Source organism: Macrobrachium rosenbergii, chromosome 44 (genome assembly GCF_040412425.1).
Source record: "Macrobrachium rosenbergii isolate ZJJX-2024 chromosome 44, ASM4041242v1, whole genome shotgun sequence".
Classification (NCBI taxonomy): domain Eukaryota; kingdom Metazoa; phylum Arthropoda; class Malacostraca; order Decapoda; family Palaemonidae; genus Macrobrachium; species Macrobrachium rosenbergii.
The window spans coordinates 10,003,426-10,019,773 of record NC_089784.1 but is presented as its reverse complement, the minus strand read 5'-3'; the positions used below and the strand labels follow the sequence as shown (position 1 = coordinate 10,019,773).

General features: G+C 40.5%; 1 protein-coding gene across 28 annotated transcripts in view; it reads left to right on the top strand.

Moving 5' to 3' along the window:
• Positions 1–16,348, top strand: part of sei (seizure) — a 538,215-nt gene that overhangs the window by 332,229 nt on the left and 189,638 nt on the right. For 13 of the 28 annotated variants that reach the window (XM_067087727.1, XM_067087714.1, XM_067087723.1 and 10 more), the window contains exon 1: positions 14,495–15,598. The exons of 4 other annotated variants lie outside the window; for them this stretch is intronic. In XM_067087727.1, coding sequence (XP_066943828.1) covers positions 14,558–15,598 — 1,041 coding nt within the window. In that variant the 5' untranslated portion in view covers positions 14,495–14,557. Of the gene's footprint in view, positions 1–14,492; positions 15,599–16,348 lie in introns of those variants that run through there. 11 more of the 28 variants (XM_067087717.1, XM_067087722.1, XM_067087708.1 and 8 more) reach the window with 2 other exon arrangements.

The window sequence follows — 16,348 nt, the reverse complement described above, 5'->3', positions numbered from 1 at the left end:
AGAGGTATAAGTCTTTTGCCGAGATGTCGTACTGCTTTTTACCCGTCGTGAGCGGGGAAAGTGTACTAGCCTCGACAATGACCCACCTCCGCCATGACAGTTCATTGGTACGTTTGGAACACGCAGCTCTTGTTATGAAATTTTGATCACACCGTGATTTATATACAATCATGAAGCTACAAATGTCGCTTAATATCGAAAATTCACGCTACCTCGGTATATCTCCGTTGGAGAATTGTCGCCGAAGGGGAATTTATATAAGGGATAAATGAATTGGAATCGTGGGGACACGAACCCGCGATTTTAAAGCCTATTCAGCGACTCCAGTTGACGTAAACCATTGAGCCATCAAGAGGTATAAGTCTTTTGCCGAGATGTCGTACTGCTTTTACCCGTCGTGAGGGGGAAAGTGTACTTAGCCTCGACAATGACCCACCTCCTACGCCATGACAGTTCATTGGTCCCGTTTGGAAACGCAGCTCTTGTTATGAAATTTTGATCACACCGTGATTTATATACAATCATGAAGCTACAAATGTCGCATTTTTAATATCGAAATTCACGCTACCTCGGTATATCTCCGTTGGAGAATTGTCGCCGAAGGAATTTATATAAGTGATAAATGAATTGGAATCGTGGGGACACGAACCCGACGAAAAGCCTATTCAGCGACTCCAGTTGACGTAAACCATTGAGCCATCAGAGAGGTATAAGTCTTTTGCCGAGATGTCGTACTGCTTTTACCCGCCGTGAGCGGGAAAGTGTACTAGCCTCGACAATGACCCACCTCCGCCATGACAGTTCATTGGTACGTTTGGAACACGCAGCTCTTGTTATGAAATTTTGATCACACCGTGATTTATATACAATCCGAAGCTACAAATGTCGCTTAATATCGAAATTCACGCTACCTCGGTATATCTCCGTTGAGAATTGTCGCCGAAGGGGAATTTATATAAGTGATAAATGAATTGGAATCGTGGGGACACGAACCCGCGACCAAAAGTTTATTCAGCGACTCCAGTTGACGCGTAAACCATTGAGCCATCAAGAGAGGTATAAGTCTTTTGCCGAGATGTCGTACTGCTTTTACCCGTCGTGAGCGGGGAAAGTGTACTAGCCTCGACAATGACCCACCTCCGCCATGACAGTTCATTGGTACGTTTGGAACACGCAGTTTGTTATGAAATTTTGATCACACCGTGATTTATATACAATCATGAAGCTACAAATGTCGCTTAATATCGAAATTCACGCTACCTCGGTATATCTCCGTTGGAGAATTGTCGCCGAAGGGGAATTTATATATGATAAATGAATTGGAATCGTGGGGACACGGAACCCGCGGCGAAAGCCTATTCAGCGACTCCAGTTGACGTAAACCATTGAGCCATCAAGAGAGGTATAAGTCTTTTGCCGAGATGTCGTACTGCTTTTACCCGTCGTGAGCGGGGAAAGTGTACTAGCCTCGACAATGACCCACCTCCGCCATGACAGTTCATTGGTACGTTTGGAACACGCAGCTCTTGTTATGAAATTTGATCACACCGCGATTTATATACAATCATGAAGCTACAAATGTCGCTTAACATCGAAATTCACGCGCTACTCGGTATATCTCCGTTGGAGAATTGTCATGAAGGGAATTTATATAAGTGATAAATGAATTGGAATCGCGGGGGATTTAAAGCCTATTCAGCGACTCCAGTTGACGTAAACCATTGAGCCATCAAGAGAGGTATAAGTCTTTTGCCGAGATGTCGTGACTGCTTTTACCGTCGTGAGCGGGGAAAGTGTACTAGCCTCGACAATGACCCACCTCCGCTTACTGACAGTTCATTGGTACGTTTGGAACACGCAGCTCTTGTTATGAAATTTGATCAATCCGATTTTATATACAATCATGAAGCTACAAATGTCAAGAGCAACATCGAAATTCACGCTAACTCGGAGATATCTCATTGAAGAATTGACATTTGTAGCTGATTGTATAAAAAAGGGAATTTATATAAGTGATAAATGAACTGTTGGAATCGTCGAGGCTAGGACACGACCACGACGGGTAAAAAAAGCCTATTCAGCGACCCAGTTGACGTAAACCATTGAGCCATCAAGAGTGTATAAGTCTTTTGCCGAGATGTCATTTATCACTTGCTTTTACCCCTTCGCGACAATTCTCCAACGGAGATATACCGAGGTAGCGTGAATTTCGATACAGCGACATTTGTAGCTTCATGATTGTATATAAATCACGGTGTGATCAAAATTTCATAACAAGAGCTGCGTTCCAAACGCACCAATGAACTGTCATGGCGGAGGTGGGTCATTGTCGAGGTTAGTACACTTTCCCCGCCACGACGTGGGTAAAAGCAGTACGACATCTCGGCAAAAGACTTATACTCTCTTGATGGCTCAATGGTTTACGCCAACTGAGTCGCTGAATAGGCTTTCGTCGCGGTTCGTGTCCCCACGATTCCAATTCATTTATCACTTATATAAATTCCCTTCGGCGACAATTCTCCAACGGAGATATACCGAGGTAGCGTGAATTTCGATATTGCGACATTTGTAGCTTCATGATTGTATATAAAATCACGGTGTGATCAAAATTTCATAACAAGAGCTGCGTGGTTCCAAACGTACCAATGAACTGTCATCTGGAGGTGGGTCATTGTCGAGGCTAGTACACTTTCCCCGCTCACGACGGGTAAAAAGCAGTACGACATCTCGGCAAAAGACTTATACCTCTTTGATGGCTCAATGGTTTACGTCAACTGAGTCGCTGAATAGGCTTTCGTCGCGGTTCGTGTCCCCACGATTCCAATTCATTTATCACTTATATAAATTCCTTCGGCGACAATTCTCCAACGGAGATATACCGAGGTAGCGTGAATTTCGATATTGCGACATTTGTAGCTTCATGATTGTATATAAATCACGGTGTGATCAAAATTTCATAACAAGAGCTGCGTGTTCCAAACGTACCAATGAACTGTCATGGCGGAGGTGGGTCATTGTCGAGGTTAGTACACTTTCCCCGCTCACGACGGGTAAAAGCAGCACGACATCTCGGCAAAAGACTTATACCTCTTGATGGCTCAATGGTTTACGTCAACTGGAGTCGCTGAATAGGCTTTCGTCGCGGGTTCGTGTCCCCACGATTCCACCATTTATCACTTATATAAATTCCCTTCGGCGACAATTCTCCAACGGAGATATACCGAGGTAGCGTGAATTTCGATATTGCTTACATTTGTAGCTTCATGATTGTATATAAATCACGGTGTGATCAAAATTTCATAACAAGAGCTGCGTGTTCCAAACGTACCAATGAACTGTCATGGCGGAGGTGGGTCATTGTCGAGGTTAGTACACTTTCCCGCTCACGACGGGTAAAAAGCAGTACGACATCTCGGCAAAAGACTTATACCTTCTCTTGATGGCTCAATGGTTTACGTCAACTGGAGTCGCTGAATAGGCTTTTGTCGCGGTTCGTGTCCCCACGATTCCAATTCATTTATCACTTATATAAATTCTTCGCGACAATTCTCCAACGGAGATATACCGAGGTAGCGTGAATTTCGATATTAAGCGACATTTGTAGCTTCATGATTGTATATAAATCACGTGTGATCAAAATTTCATAACAAGAGCTGCGTGTTCCAAACGTACCAATGAACTGTCATGGCGGAGGTGGGTCATTGTCGAGGCTAGTACACTTTCCCCGCCACGACGGGTAAAAAAGCAGTACAACATCTCGCAAAAGACTTATACCTCTCTTGATGGCTCAATGGTTTACGCCAACTGGAGTCGCTGAATAGGCTTTGTCGCGGGTTCGTGTCCCCACGATTCCAATTCATTTATCACTTATATAAATTCCCCTTCGGCGACAATTCTCCAACGGAGATATACCGAGGTAGCGTGAATTTCGATATTAAGCGACATTTGTAGCTTCATGATTGTATATAAATCACGGTGTGATCAAAATTTCATAACAAGAGCTGCGTGTTCCAAACGTACCAATGAACTGTCATGGCGGAGGTGGGTCATTGTCGAGGTTAGTACACTTTCCCGCTCACGACGGGTAAAAGCAGTACGACATCTCGGCAAAAGACTTATACCTCTCTTGATGGCTCAATGGTTTACGTCAACTGAGTCGCTGAATAGGCTTTGTCGCGGGTTCGTGTCCCCACGATTCCAATTCATTTATCACTTATATAAATTCCTTCGGCGACAATTCTCCAACGGAGATATACCGAGGTAGCGTGAATTTCGATATTGCGACATTTGTAGCTTCATGATTGTATATAAATCACGGTGTGATCAAAATTTCATAACAAGAGCTGCGTGTTCCAAACGTACCAATGAACTGTCATGGCGGAGGTGGGTCATTGTCGAGGCTAGTACACTTTCCCGCTCACGACGGGTAAAAAGCAGTACGACATCTCGGCAAAAGACTTATACTCTCTTGATGGCTCAATGGTTTACGCCAACTGGAGTCGCTGAACAGGCTTTCGTCGCGGGTTCGTGTCCCCACGATTCCAATTCATTTATCACTTATATAAATTCCCTTCGGCGACAATTCTCCAACGGAGATATACCGAGGTAGTGAATTTCGATATTGCGACATTTGTAGCTTCATGATTGTATATAAATCACGGTGTGATCAAAATTTCATAACAAGAGCTGCGTGTTCCAAACGTACCAATGAACTGTCATGGCGGAGGTGGGTCATTGTCGAGGTTAGTACACTTTCCCCGCTCACGACGGGTAAAAGCAGTACGACATCTCGGCAAAAGACTTATACCTCTCTTGATGGCTCAATGGTTTACGCCAACTGGAGTCGCTGAATAGGCTTTAAATCGCGGTTCGTGTCCCCACGATTCCAATTCATTTATCACTTATATAAATTCCCCTTCGGCGACAATTCTCCAACGGAGATATACCGAGGTGGCGGTGAATTTCGATATTAAGCGACATTTGTAGCTTCATGATTGTATATAAATCACGGTGTGATCAAAATTTCATAACAAGAGCTGCGTGTTCCAAACGCACCAATGAACTGTCATGGCGAGGTGGGTCATTGTCGAGGCTAGTACACTTTTTTCGCTCACGACGGGTAAAAGCAGTACGACATCTCGGCAAAAGACTTATACCTCTTGATGGCTCAATGGTTTACGTCAACTGGAGTCGCTGAATAGGCTTTGTCCGCGGGTTCGTGTCCCCACGATTCCAATTCATTTATCACTTATATAAATTCCCCTTCGGCGACAATTCTCCAACGGAGATATACCGAGGTAGCGTGAATTTCGATATTGCGACATTTGTAGCTTCATGATTGTATATAAATCACGGTGTGATAAAATTTCATATATATATATATATATATTTTTTTTTTTTGTATATATATATATATATATATATATATATATATATATATATATATATATATATATATAAGCAGTCTGATAAATACATTAACATAGTGTATCACACTGTCCAAGATATAATTGACCCGTTTACAGTTAAAAGGCCAAAATGCTGCAATGACGTAGTAGGAATACAGAACGATTTCGCGATTCCGAGACCGAAGGAGGAGGCGAAGAACGGCGAAGGTATTTGTCTCTGGAGTTTACTGTCCCAGCGCAGTAGTGTGAGAGGATGATAGAGGAGGTTTACTCGTGCGAGGAATGGAACATTCTTATCCTTTCCCTCTTAGGTATCTATCCGAGAACCCAGGTATCCCAACACATTTTTAAGGTTCGAATTCGGAGCGTGTTATTCCACCCTGGATAAAGGTTCTTTGTACAAATGGGGAGTAAGGGTGGAGGGTGGTTTGAGGTGAGGATAAATCGTGAAGTGGGAAGCTATCGTTTAACATTTCAAAAGAAGTAACGTAGAGGGAAAAACGACGCTTGGAAGTTGGTGGTTTATTTCAAATTTTAAGGAAGGAACGTTGCAGCTTGAGTTTTGTATTTTGCGAATCTTATTGAAAGTACGTGGCATGAAAAATAAAGTTTCTGTACTCAATAAGAAAAATAGATTTTATGAAAATCATACGTATAAGTCAATTAAAAATTCCTGGCTGACAGCTTAGCGACCGTTAGCCCACTACTGTGACTTTTATTAGTATTACTTTATTTACATATAGAAGTCATTGCGGTCAAACCAACTACTTGTGTGATGATATATATATATATATATATATATATATATATATATATATATATATATATATATATATATATATATAATATATATATATATATATATATATATATATATATATATATATACTACATATATATATATATATATATATATATATATATATATATATATATATATATTATATTTGTGTGTGTATAGCATCATTACCCCATAAACAACAATGCTTCTTGCTGTGAGGGGGGGCATTATTAATAGGTGAAATTTATTTGTGTTATAGATGCCCATAAAACATACCGTTATCTATGACGAGGGAGCTATCCGCTTTGTACTTGGAATTCTGAGAAATAGTATTCATCATAATATATAGCAAATGAGTTTTCTTTGTTCGAATGGTGCCGAGGAAGTTTCCAGATAGATGACGCAGGCGGCCTTGGATTCCTCTTTAGATTATTATAACTTAAAACACCGAAACACTTCATGTCTGAACTTTGCTGTGAGAAGGAAATCATTTGAGAGTCTGCGTATTAGGAAGAGAGACGGAATGTTTGTGAGGAGTTTCCGCGCGCGCTCAACATGGAGTCTCGCGCCGCCCGTCAGCCGAGCCATTCAGATATTGATAAATGTTATCCGGCCGAATTGAGAGAGAGCCGTTGATCCGCCTGCAAGATGCTAATTGGTTGTTCTAACATGAAGTTGTTTCTGGTGATGACCTTCGTTGCTGCGTGTCTGAATGTTTAGAGCAGGAATGTTTTATATAAGATATCATTCTGTTGGTTTTCTTGTTTTTGGGAATTTTTTTACGAAACTCCTTCAAATATGTGAATCAATTATTGGACAGTGTGGGAGAGGTTGAATTTGAAATTTTTAAAATCTGCTCTTTGCAAACTAAAAAGTACTTAAAATCGCCGAGATTCCAAGATCTAAAAGACCAAAGTTTGGTTCATCTACTCGTCCACCTGGCATACAATATATCAGTCTAATCCATTAAATATCAGAATTTAATATTTTGACAAAGTAAAGAATCTTTCAGTGCTCCAAGATCCATTACTTTTTGTAAACTCCTCCTTAAGTGACCTTGGCTCGACGTCCCCCTACGTATCACTCCTAGCTGAAATGAGGTGGCGCAATCCCACCCCATGACGCTTTCCTATCATTTCCCCCCCAAAAAGTTAAGTATACTTTAGTTTTACCAGACCACTGAGCTGATTAACAGCTCTCCTAGGGCTGGCCCGAAGGATTAGACTTATTTTACGTGGCTAAGAACCAATTGGTTACGTAGCAACGGGACCTACAGCTTATTGTGGAATCCGAACCACATTATAGCGAGAAATAAATTTCTGTCACCAGAAATAAATTCCTCTAACACTTCATCAGCCGGTCGGAGACTCGAACTCGGGCCTAGCGAGTGCTAGTCCACAGCTCTACCGACTCTCCCAACGAAGAGCCCCATCATTTCCAGTAACCTGCTGTTATCCCAGAGATTGTGAACTGGCTGCAGACCACGAGCAAGCAGAGCATAAAAGTCAATCTCGAATTATTTTCTTTTTGATTGAGTCTTTAAAACTGCAAAAAAAAAAATAATTAACATTTTGTCATGAAATATGTTTCCTAATAAAAAGAGGTTGGTAAATTATCAGTGCGTGAAGTAATACGCTCTCAACAGTAACAGTTAAATTTAATGAATCTAGTCACACCCCCCGCACAGCATTTTATGATACATATTTTCATAAATGCGTTGAATAATATTTTGTTTAGTGAGAATCCCGAGGGCTACTAATTCTGAATAGTCCCCTGACGAAGGCTTATCCTCCCGTACCCCTGACACTCTCGTCCAGAAAGAATTCATGTGATGTTTCAAGGGACTATATACTGCAGTGGGAGACTTTTAATTTGTATGATTTTAAAGGCGGGTTTCATACCCACAAAGGACACTAATAACTTTCCTGTTTTTTGATGGATTACGGTCGTATTCGGATGCAGGGATGCATGAGGCTTAGAAAGTGGACCCACACGCGGATGGGAGCCCACCGGAACCCCTCTCGATGGTATTTGAGCAAGTCTTCACTATGAAATGATCGGAGGATTCTCTCTCTCTCTCTCTCTCTCTCTCTCTCTCTCTCTCTCTCTCTCTCTCTCTCTGGGACCTCAGATCCCTACTGTATATATCATATATAGATAGTGGGTTTGTGTAATAATTTTTCTTTTATTGTGTGCTTAGATATTCAGCGAAATTTAGAACATGTACTTATTACAAAGACGTTGCCTGAAAAACTTGCTAATTAAAATCATCAACATTTTAAGAATCATGCGACGAATAGTTTATTCATCCTCCAAAGCGACTTATTTTATTAACGATTTGTGATCACAAAAACTCATGTTTTTAAATGAACAGATTTTTTAATAACATTTTCAGTTGTGACGACTTGCCAGTAATTAAAGCGTTCCTCTTGCCTCACTTGTAGCAGTCGTCATGAGTCGCCCTTAACGCTGTAAATTAAGGGCTCAACAACGTTCGGAGCAAATGCAAGGTAAATTGGGATTGGCAGTTACACAACGTCTTTCGAGCGTAACAAAAAAAAAAGAGAAAAAAAATTCCTTTCACTGCCACTGCAGGATTTGAAAATCCAATTTCAGCTCACTATTGTTGTCGTTTTGTAATTGCGCGTCGTACCTCCGACAAAGATGTGATTGAATTGCTCGGAGATATTATCCAGCGGCCGACTGTAGTGACTCACAGTAAACACGCAGCTGAATGCCAGTTCTAAGAAATTTAACTGGTTATTTATATGTATAATTGCCACCCTGAGTCACAGAATAATTCAGATAACTACATATAAAGAATTTGACATATCCGTGTGAATTTGCAAAGCTTTCCATCTGTTCCTCCACATCAGAAAGAAAATCGTTACTAGTCTCTCGTAACCTCCTGGTATATATATATATATATATATATATATATATATATATATATATATATATATATATATATATATATATATATATATATATATATATATATATATATATATATATATATATATATATAGTATATATATATATATATATATATATATATATATATATATATATATATACATACATACATAAATAAAGATAAAATCACTGAAGGAACCAGAAACACTGGAGTGCTGAGGCCTTTCGACACTAGTCCTTTACTTAGCAGTCTGCTAAGTAAAGGACTAGTGTCGAAAGGCCTTGCAGCACTCCAGTGTTTCCGTTTCCTTCGTGGATTTTATCTTTATTTATATATTCATCACGTTCCATATTTTCGTGATTCAGTTATACATATATATACATATATATATATATTAAATATATATACAGACAGAGAGAGAGAGAGAGAGAAGCATTTTCTTGAATGTCACTACATCTGACTTTATTCGTATGCTTTTTTTTATGCTTTATATGATACCTCACGCACTTTATTTACATCCCCTACAACCCATGATCTACCTACAAATAAGATACCATCCATGTTCATGCAGTATTGTGTAACAGGCATTGGCGGTCGTTTTTAATATGTTTTATATGTTTCGACAATGTTCAGTGACTCAAATAGGTATTACGCGATCTCAAATATTATCGTAATGATGCAAAAAAAGTTTTTTGGGAGAGTGACATATGTTTGCTGTTCAAAACGTACCTTAACGGATTAGGTTTCACTAAATAAAACTTTAGTTTTCTTCTTTCGCAAATTCTACATTATTACAGATTTGTGTAAAGTGTCCATGTTACAGACTGAAATAGTCTGTGTCATTATTTCGCTTAAGCTTTTGAAAGGAGTCCATGGAAAAAGGTGGTTGTGCGTCGGTATGTCAATCAAAAGCCGTTTTGATGTCGAAGCAGTTCGCTTCTTAACCGACCCTTTTGAAAGAACGCTCATCTCAAGTCATCAATCATGTCAGTCGTTTCTGTAACAGATTTTCAGAGATTTTTGTATTGGGTAGTTACAGATGAAAATCCTTACTTAAATTTGAATGTCTTCATCACAAAATGAAATATTTAAAATGATTCCAAATTATTTTTTCCTTCCCTATTTGCATCCTTTCACTATATGCATTAATAATCTCCCTTCTTCAGGTTTTAAATTCTTTGAATGAATGAAAGCGAAGCTCGGCTTTTTTTAAGAGGATTGAAGAGAGATTATTTAGGGAATTTATAGTTGCGAACGATTATGATAACTCCTCATTTTATTAGAATCATTTTAAGAACTTTGTACTTAGTGGAGTTCCTCAGTGGAACTGTACTTCCAGTGAACGAAAGAGCACTGTCATTGGTTCGCTCAAAATTAAGGTTTCTGTTCTTGGGATTTGCAGAATTTCAGGCGCCCTTAGTACAGTATCATGTGTTACTTATCACCGTTTTCCTTGTGATAACCAAAAATTCCCATATCATAACGAAAAAATTCCTGTCCGTTGCAATTTAAAAACCAGTATTCTTACAAAGAACAACCAGTTTTATTATTATTATTATTATTATTATTATTATTATTATTATTATTATTATTATTATTATTATTATTATGTGCTGTCCAGGAACCAAGGAATTTTCGTCTTAAGCCACAGAAAACGGATGAAGGTAAACAAAGGCAGGTCATGGTGTGGCTCTTGTTTCATTGGGAAATATATCGACGAGGGCCACCCACGTGATTCTCGAATCTTGAGGGTAAACAAGGTCAGGTCGTGATATCTGATCTTGCAGCTGATTCTGGATTCCGTTACCAACTTCATGCGAGAGTTGTAGGTCAGTTGGCCGATGATGCGCACAGAGTAAACACTGGTCGTCTTCCCGATTTCCTGTTCCACTGTCTTGATTTCCACTCGCCTCCCCCTGCCCCCTCCCCAACTTTTTTTTTCTACCTGTCTCCTCCCTCGGGGAGGAAGAAGGTCCCCTCCTTAGCCAATTCTTCCTTCATGACTGGGGAAAAGGGAATGGGAAAGATATTTAGAGACAATAAGTGGACGAAGAATTTAAAGCTCCTCTTGAGACCCTCAACAGAGGAGCTGCCCAAATCCCTGTAGAGGGGTGGTGAGTGTACGAGTCAACAGACTAGAGAGCTCTGCTGGAGAGGGTGTAAGCGAGCGGAGAGAGAGAGCAGGCCTGCAGTCAGGCCTCGGCAGTGGTCTTGCCACCACCCCCTGTTAACTCTCTCGCTCTCGTCTCTGCGCACGTTTCGCGAAAGGAAAGAAAAAATCTATATATAAATATTTTTCTACTACTCGCTCGAACAGTGCTTTGCTTGGAAATTCGACGCGAAAAATGCTCTCGGTCTGTTAGAAACTTCTCGGATTCTCGCAAGCGTACAAGGAAGTGAAGTGCGGGGCTGTAATTGTCGCTATTATCGGATGCTAATTTCCCACACTCTCGATACTGATTGCATTAGAATTTTGGCGTTCAATACTTTGATAGTTTTCAAGAGCTTATTGGACTTTGCAGGGGGGCCGTTACCGGAGTGCACGCCATTGGGAATTGCAACATTGTTACCTCAGTGCTTGTGTTTAAGAATATTCAGCATTGTTGTTTAATTGCGGAAGTGCCGTCGAAGCTGGAAACGATTGTTACGTGGAAACCTCCGTAGAGTCATAAACCTGAAGTGAATGTGAATATATTTCAATATCTCGCAAAGTTTGTGCTTAACTGTGAAAAAAAAAGTCTTATTTTCAAAGTGATCCATTACCTGACTGTAAGTGCTATTGAAAAGACAACCAAAGTACCTGAATTCAAGTGATATAGAAATATTTGACGCTGATATCTGGATACTCTCTCAGATATTATAAATTGTTAGGAGTCCTATGCAATACTAGTGACTTGTGTGACAAGCCGCGCCATTTCACGATGTGCTTATGATGTAGACAGAGTGAATCCCCTTTTTGGTAAAGGAATGTCGAAAGCTGTTTACATATCCTTACATCTGACGGAACTGGGTCCCCCTCCCCATCATGGTGTCGGAAAATTGAGGAAATATCAAAATCATTGCTCAATGGAGCGTGAAGCTCTTTAAGCGAATCATCTCAGGAGCATGATCATATGTAACGTTTCTCGGGACTGTAGGACTCTCCATTATTCGTCCATATTATAAGACATCTCACGTTTTGAGTCTTAAACCCTGCTGACTTTTTTCCTGCATATCCGAGAAGATAAGGTCTTCTCCCAAATCAAGTAGGGAAGCATACCCTACGTCAATCGTCATTGAAAAGTACATCATATTTATAAAGTGCCTTGCACCGTGAGGCCAATATATATATATATATAGATACATATGTATACAGTTATTTATGAATATATACAGATTTTGTATGCAAAGATCGCTCTCACTCCTGCATAAAGGAAATTTCCGGTGAAATCTGTGACTAACAAAAGCTCCAAATTTATATTAAATTTTTGAAATCAGTGTCTTTAATGCCGAACTATTTCCGCAGTAAAGCGTCCCCTGCAACACTCCTCACCCGCCACGTAGGCCCCAGTTTCTCAATTCACCCCCCCTTTTCTTCTCCGCTCTCTCTCACACACACTTTCCATCTGTCTTGCTCACTCTAGATAATTCCAGAGGCAACATTAAATGACAACTGATGTTGCTGAGTGAAAACCTCTGGGACGAGTGTCTTAATACGTCCAAAAGAGACTTGTCCGTATTCAGGAGAGTTGTTTGATGATGAGAAATCCCTGTCTAAATTAATCTCCCCTCCCCCTTCCGCAAGAAATATATCTTTATCCCTGAGCATTTATACTGTGATTCATTGGGTGGTCCGTCTTTGAAGCCAATTATTCTTCCAGTATATTGTAAAATCAAGCATTTAATAATTCTGAAAATACTGCAGTCACGTGATATGGCGATTTCCATACCGTACTGATAGATAAAACAGAAGGTGAAAGCTAACTTTGAACGCAAGAAAACGTTTAACGATGCTGCAACTATACTGTATATTTAGAATCTAGACAGTGTTGAAGCATTCAGAATGTGCCATGGAATCTTGATTAAAGGGACTGATCGGTGGAAGAGCTGCAAGTAGCCTGAAAAATTAGAGAGGAAAAAAAAAAAAAGGATAAGTAGAGAGGCTGTGCCGAAGAGAGGCTTCAATAGCACCTGCAAGTGAGAGTAACCCAGGGACGTTAAGGTCTGAAGAATAGCTGGGGATACGCAATACGAACTTGCTGGTGACAAGAACTATATAATAGCCGGGTGTTATTGTAAGGCCGTTCTATTTTATATCGAGCTTCCAGCTGACAGTAGAAATGTCAACATCAGCCGGACATCCCTCTTACCGAAATTAAGGGAATTAATCTCTTCCCAATGACACTTTCTCGTTTCAAACGAAAGGCCCCATTTATATTGCTGGTCTAAGAGAGAGAGAGAGAGAGCATGAATTCTCCGACAAAAGTAAATATTGTCGGTCCACTCTGTAAAGTGAGAGACAGTTGGGTCGTTAAGAAAAAGTGTTGTTCGTCAAAATTTGTATCATTCCGTAAATCCTCTTTGTAATTATTATTATAGCGCGAATCGCCCTTGTTAACTTCCCCATAATTTTTCATATTTTATGATGAGCATAAGTTAAATATTCGCTTGCCGCTTGAAATATTGATATGCACAGGTGGAAGTAATTCTGTTATGCTAATTATCTTAACAACCGCACCAGCGCAGTCCGGTGAGCAAATGTGAATGCTGCCGGCTGAAGCACTTGAATTTGAGGGCGAAGAGAGGTAGAGTGAAGGTAACAAAGGCAGTGTGTCGAGAATAGAGGACAAGGTAAATGAAAATGAATTGATCAGCGGCCGTCAATAAGAGGTGCAATGTTAAAGTGAAAAGGTGGCGCTCAATTACTTGAAAATAGAAATTTTCTATTACAGTGCTGCCATTAAATGAATGTCAGTTAAGCTGAATAAAAGCGATAATGCGCAAATTACATTTTCATTGTTCCCTCCCCACGGGCCTTATGACGGCGATGATACACCAGCTTTTGGCTTCAGTATACTTCATTTTACCTTACTTTCCAACGCCAGTCGATCGTCCCTGCTCGGTTCTCGCCCCTTTTCTCTTGTTTTATTGTCATGAGCTGAAAGAAAAAACTCGACGAACTGATGTGATTCATTTGAATTTCAAATAATGCTTTCCATTGCGTCGTTCCCCCCATGCATTTGGTGGCGGTGAAAAGGGGACACTTGCTTGTGTTGCATCACTTTTTGCTTGAAAGCTGTGGGGGTTAAGTTCGCATCGTTTAGGAACATTCTTTTGGGCCTGATTTCTGCGGGGAATCTTGTGCTAACATTTCTGTAAGCGGAGTTGATTTATTTGATTATTATTTTCTGCGAGTTTCTTTAACAGCTGTGAAGAAACACCTTTTAAGTTACAGATTCGTGAGAAGGCTACATGTCAGGAGGGGCTGGCATGCCCCCTGGGTCCCCTCTGTCCAAAAGGCGGATTGGGCCATGCCCTCCGCCGTTCATCATCAGTGGGGCCCCAGATATGAGCCGCTCGTTTGCCTCAGTCGATGCTCTTTGTAGTCCATCGACACTCGACTCTTTCCTCACCGGATCGTCTCCTTTAGCACTCTCTCAGTCCAAGAGCTGGGGCGACCTCTTGGGGCCTCACAAGGATGGGAGGCATCCAGGAGAGCAGGAATGCTCCAGGTACTTTCTTGTGGGAAAATCTGTCAGTGGAACGAGCGACAGTGAATACAACAGTGATGGCTCTCTCAGTAGTTCTGCTAGTGAAAAGGACACTCACAGACAGAGCAGTAGCAGTCTCATTGCCAGGTATTTCAGCATTCCGAGAAGTTTGTCGTTCCTTAACAAGGAAACGGGGGAAGGAGGTTCAAAGAAGAGGTGCAATCCAGCAGTTGAATCTGTTGAATTGGGCCTTTTGTCTGACCTGCCAAATGTCCATTTGGCAAGGGACGGCAATCTGTCTCATTATGGAACCATAGCAGGTCTAGTCCTGGGCCCTAAGGAGCCTCCAAATGGTCTGAAAGTTGATAGACAGGCTTCCAACTCTTTAAGGAAGCCATTTTTAGACTCGTCGATGCGTCAGCGTTCCATACCTCTGATTATCCCTGAGGGCCTGACATCCCCTAAACCCTTCCTGAGAAAAGGTGGGAAGGAGAATTCTAGATGTAGTCTCAATATTCCCAATGGGGGAAAATCGTTCTTTTCAACGAAGTGTAGACAGGACTCTAGGGGACAACTAGGCCTGAGAAGTCGTCAGGGGTCGGCTCAAGGTCTGTCCCATTTGAGGGTTCCTGGGAATACAAAGGGCACTGATAGTAGGAAAGGATCCTTCTTGTCAGCAGTAAATACGTCAATTTTTGATAAGATCTCATTAGCCTCCTGGAAATCTTCTATGGTCGACGATAGCAAGTCCATCTCGAGATCTGGAGATGTTAAAAATAAAATCATTCAAAACTTCAACACTGTAAGTATTAGGAATCTTAAATTACTGTTGCCTTTATTTTGCAGTTGAACTCTCATTATTATTATTATTATTATTATTATTATTATTATTATTATTATTATTATTATTATTATTATTATTATTATTATTATTTGTAAAATGAGTGTCTTAATACTGTACATCTGTCAGGAGTATCACTGTAATTTGCTCTGTCTCCTTCACTGTATTTTTGTATATGCCAGCGTGCCCTAGCTGGGCGCAAACGCTGTTGTCTATTTTCAAATAATATTGCCCCTACTGAAATCTATCAAAATGTAAGTACCCCAGTCCTGGTGAGAAAATGGATAAAACTGGGTATCCTGTTGTACTTGTGACCAACATAAAAGCTTGGCGGCCATTAATTTGTCATATTCAAGCCAGTTTTCATCCCTTCGTTCATTCACTTGATTTGAAGATGTAATACGTTTACACTAAGTAAATCGCGAGTGACTTCGTTCTGATCTTTTAACTTGGTTTGGAAATTACTACGTTGGTCTTTCCTGTTCACTTAAGCTTGAAGTTAATTATTCAGATAAATGGTTAGAATTGTTTGGTAGAGGTCTGAAACAATTAGATGGGATGAGATTAAAGATAACAATAAAAGATTTAGTTTGAGAGATTTGGTAGAAATTTCTGCTCTGGTATTCGTAATACCTACGTCCCAGGTAGAGGCAATAAAGCCGATTGAGCCTGCGCGTTAGCGACCGCAGTTGTTGTCAGGTGAAGGCCATT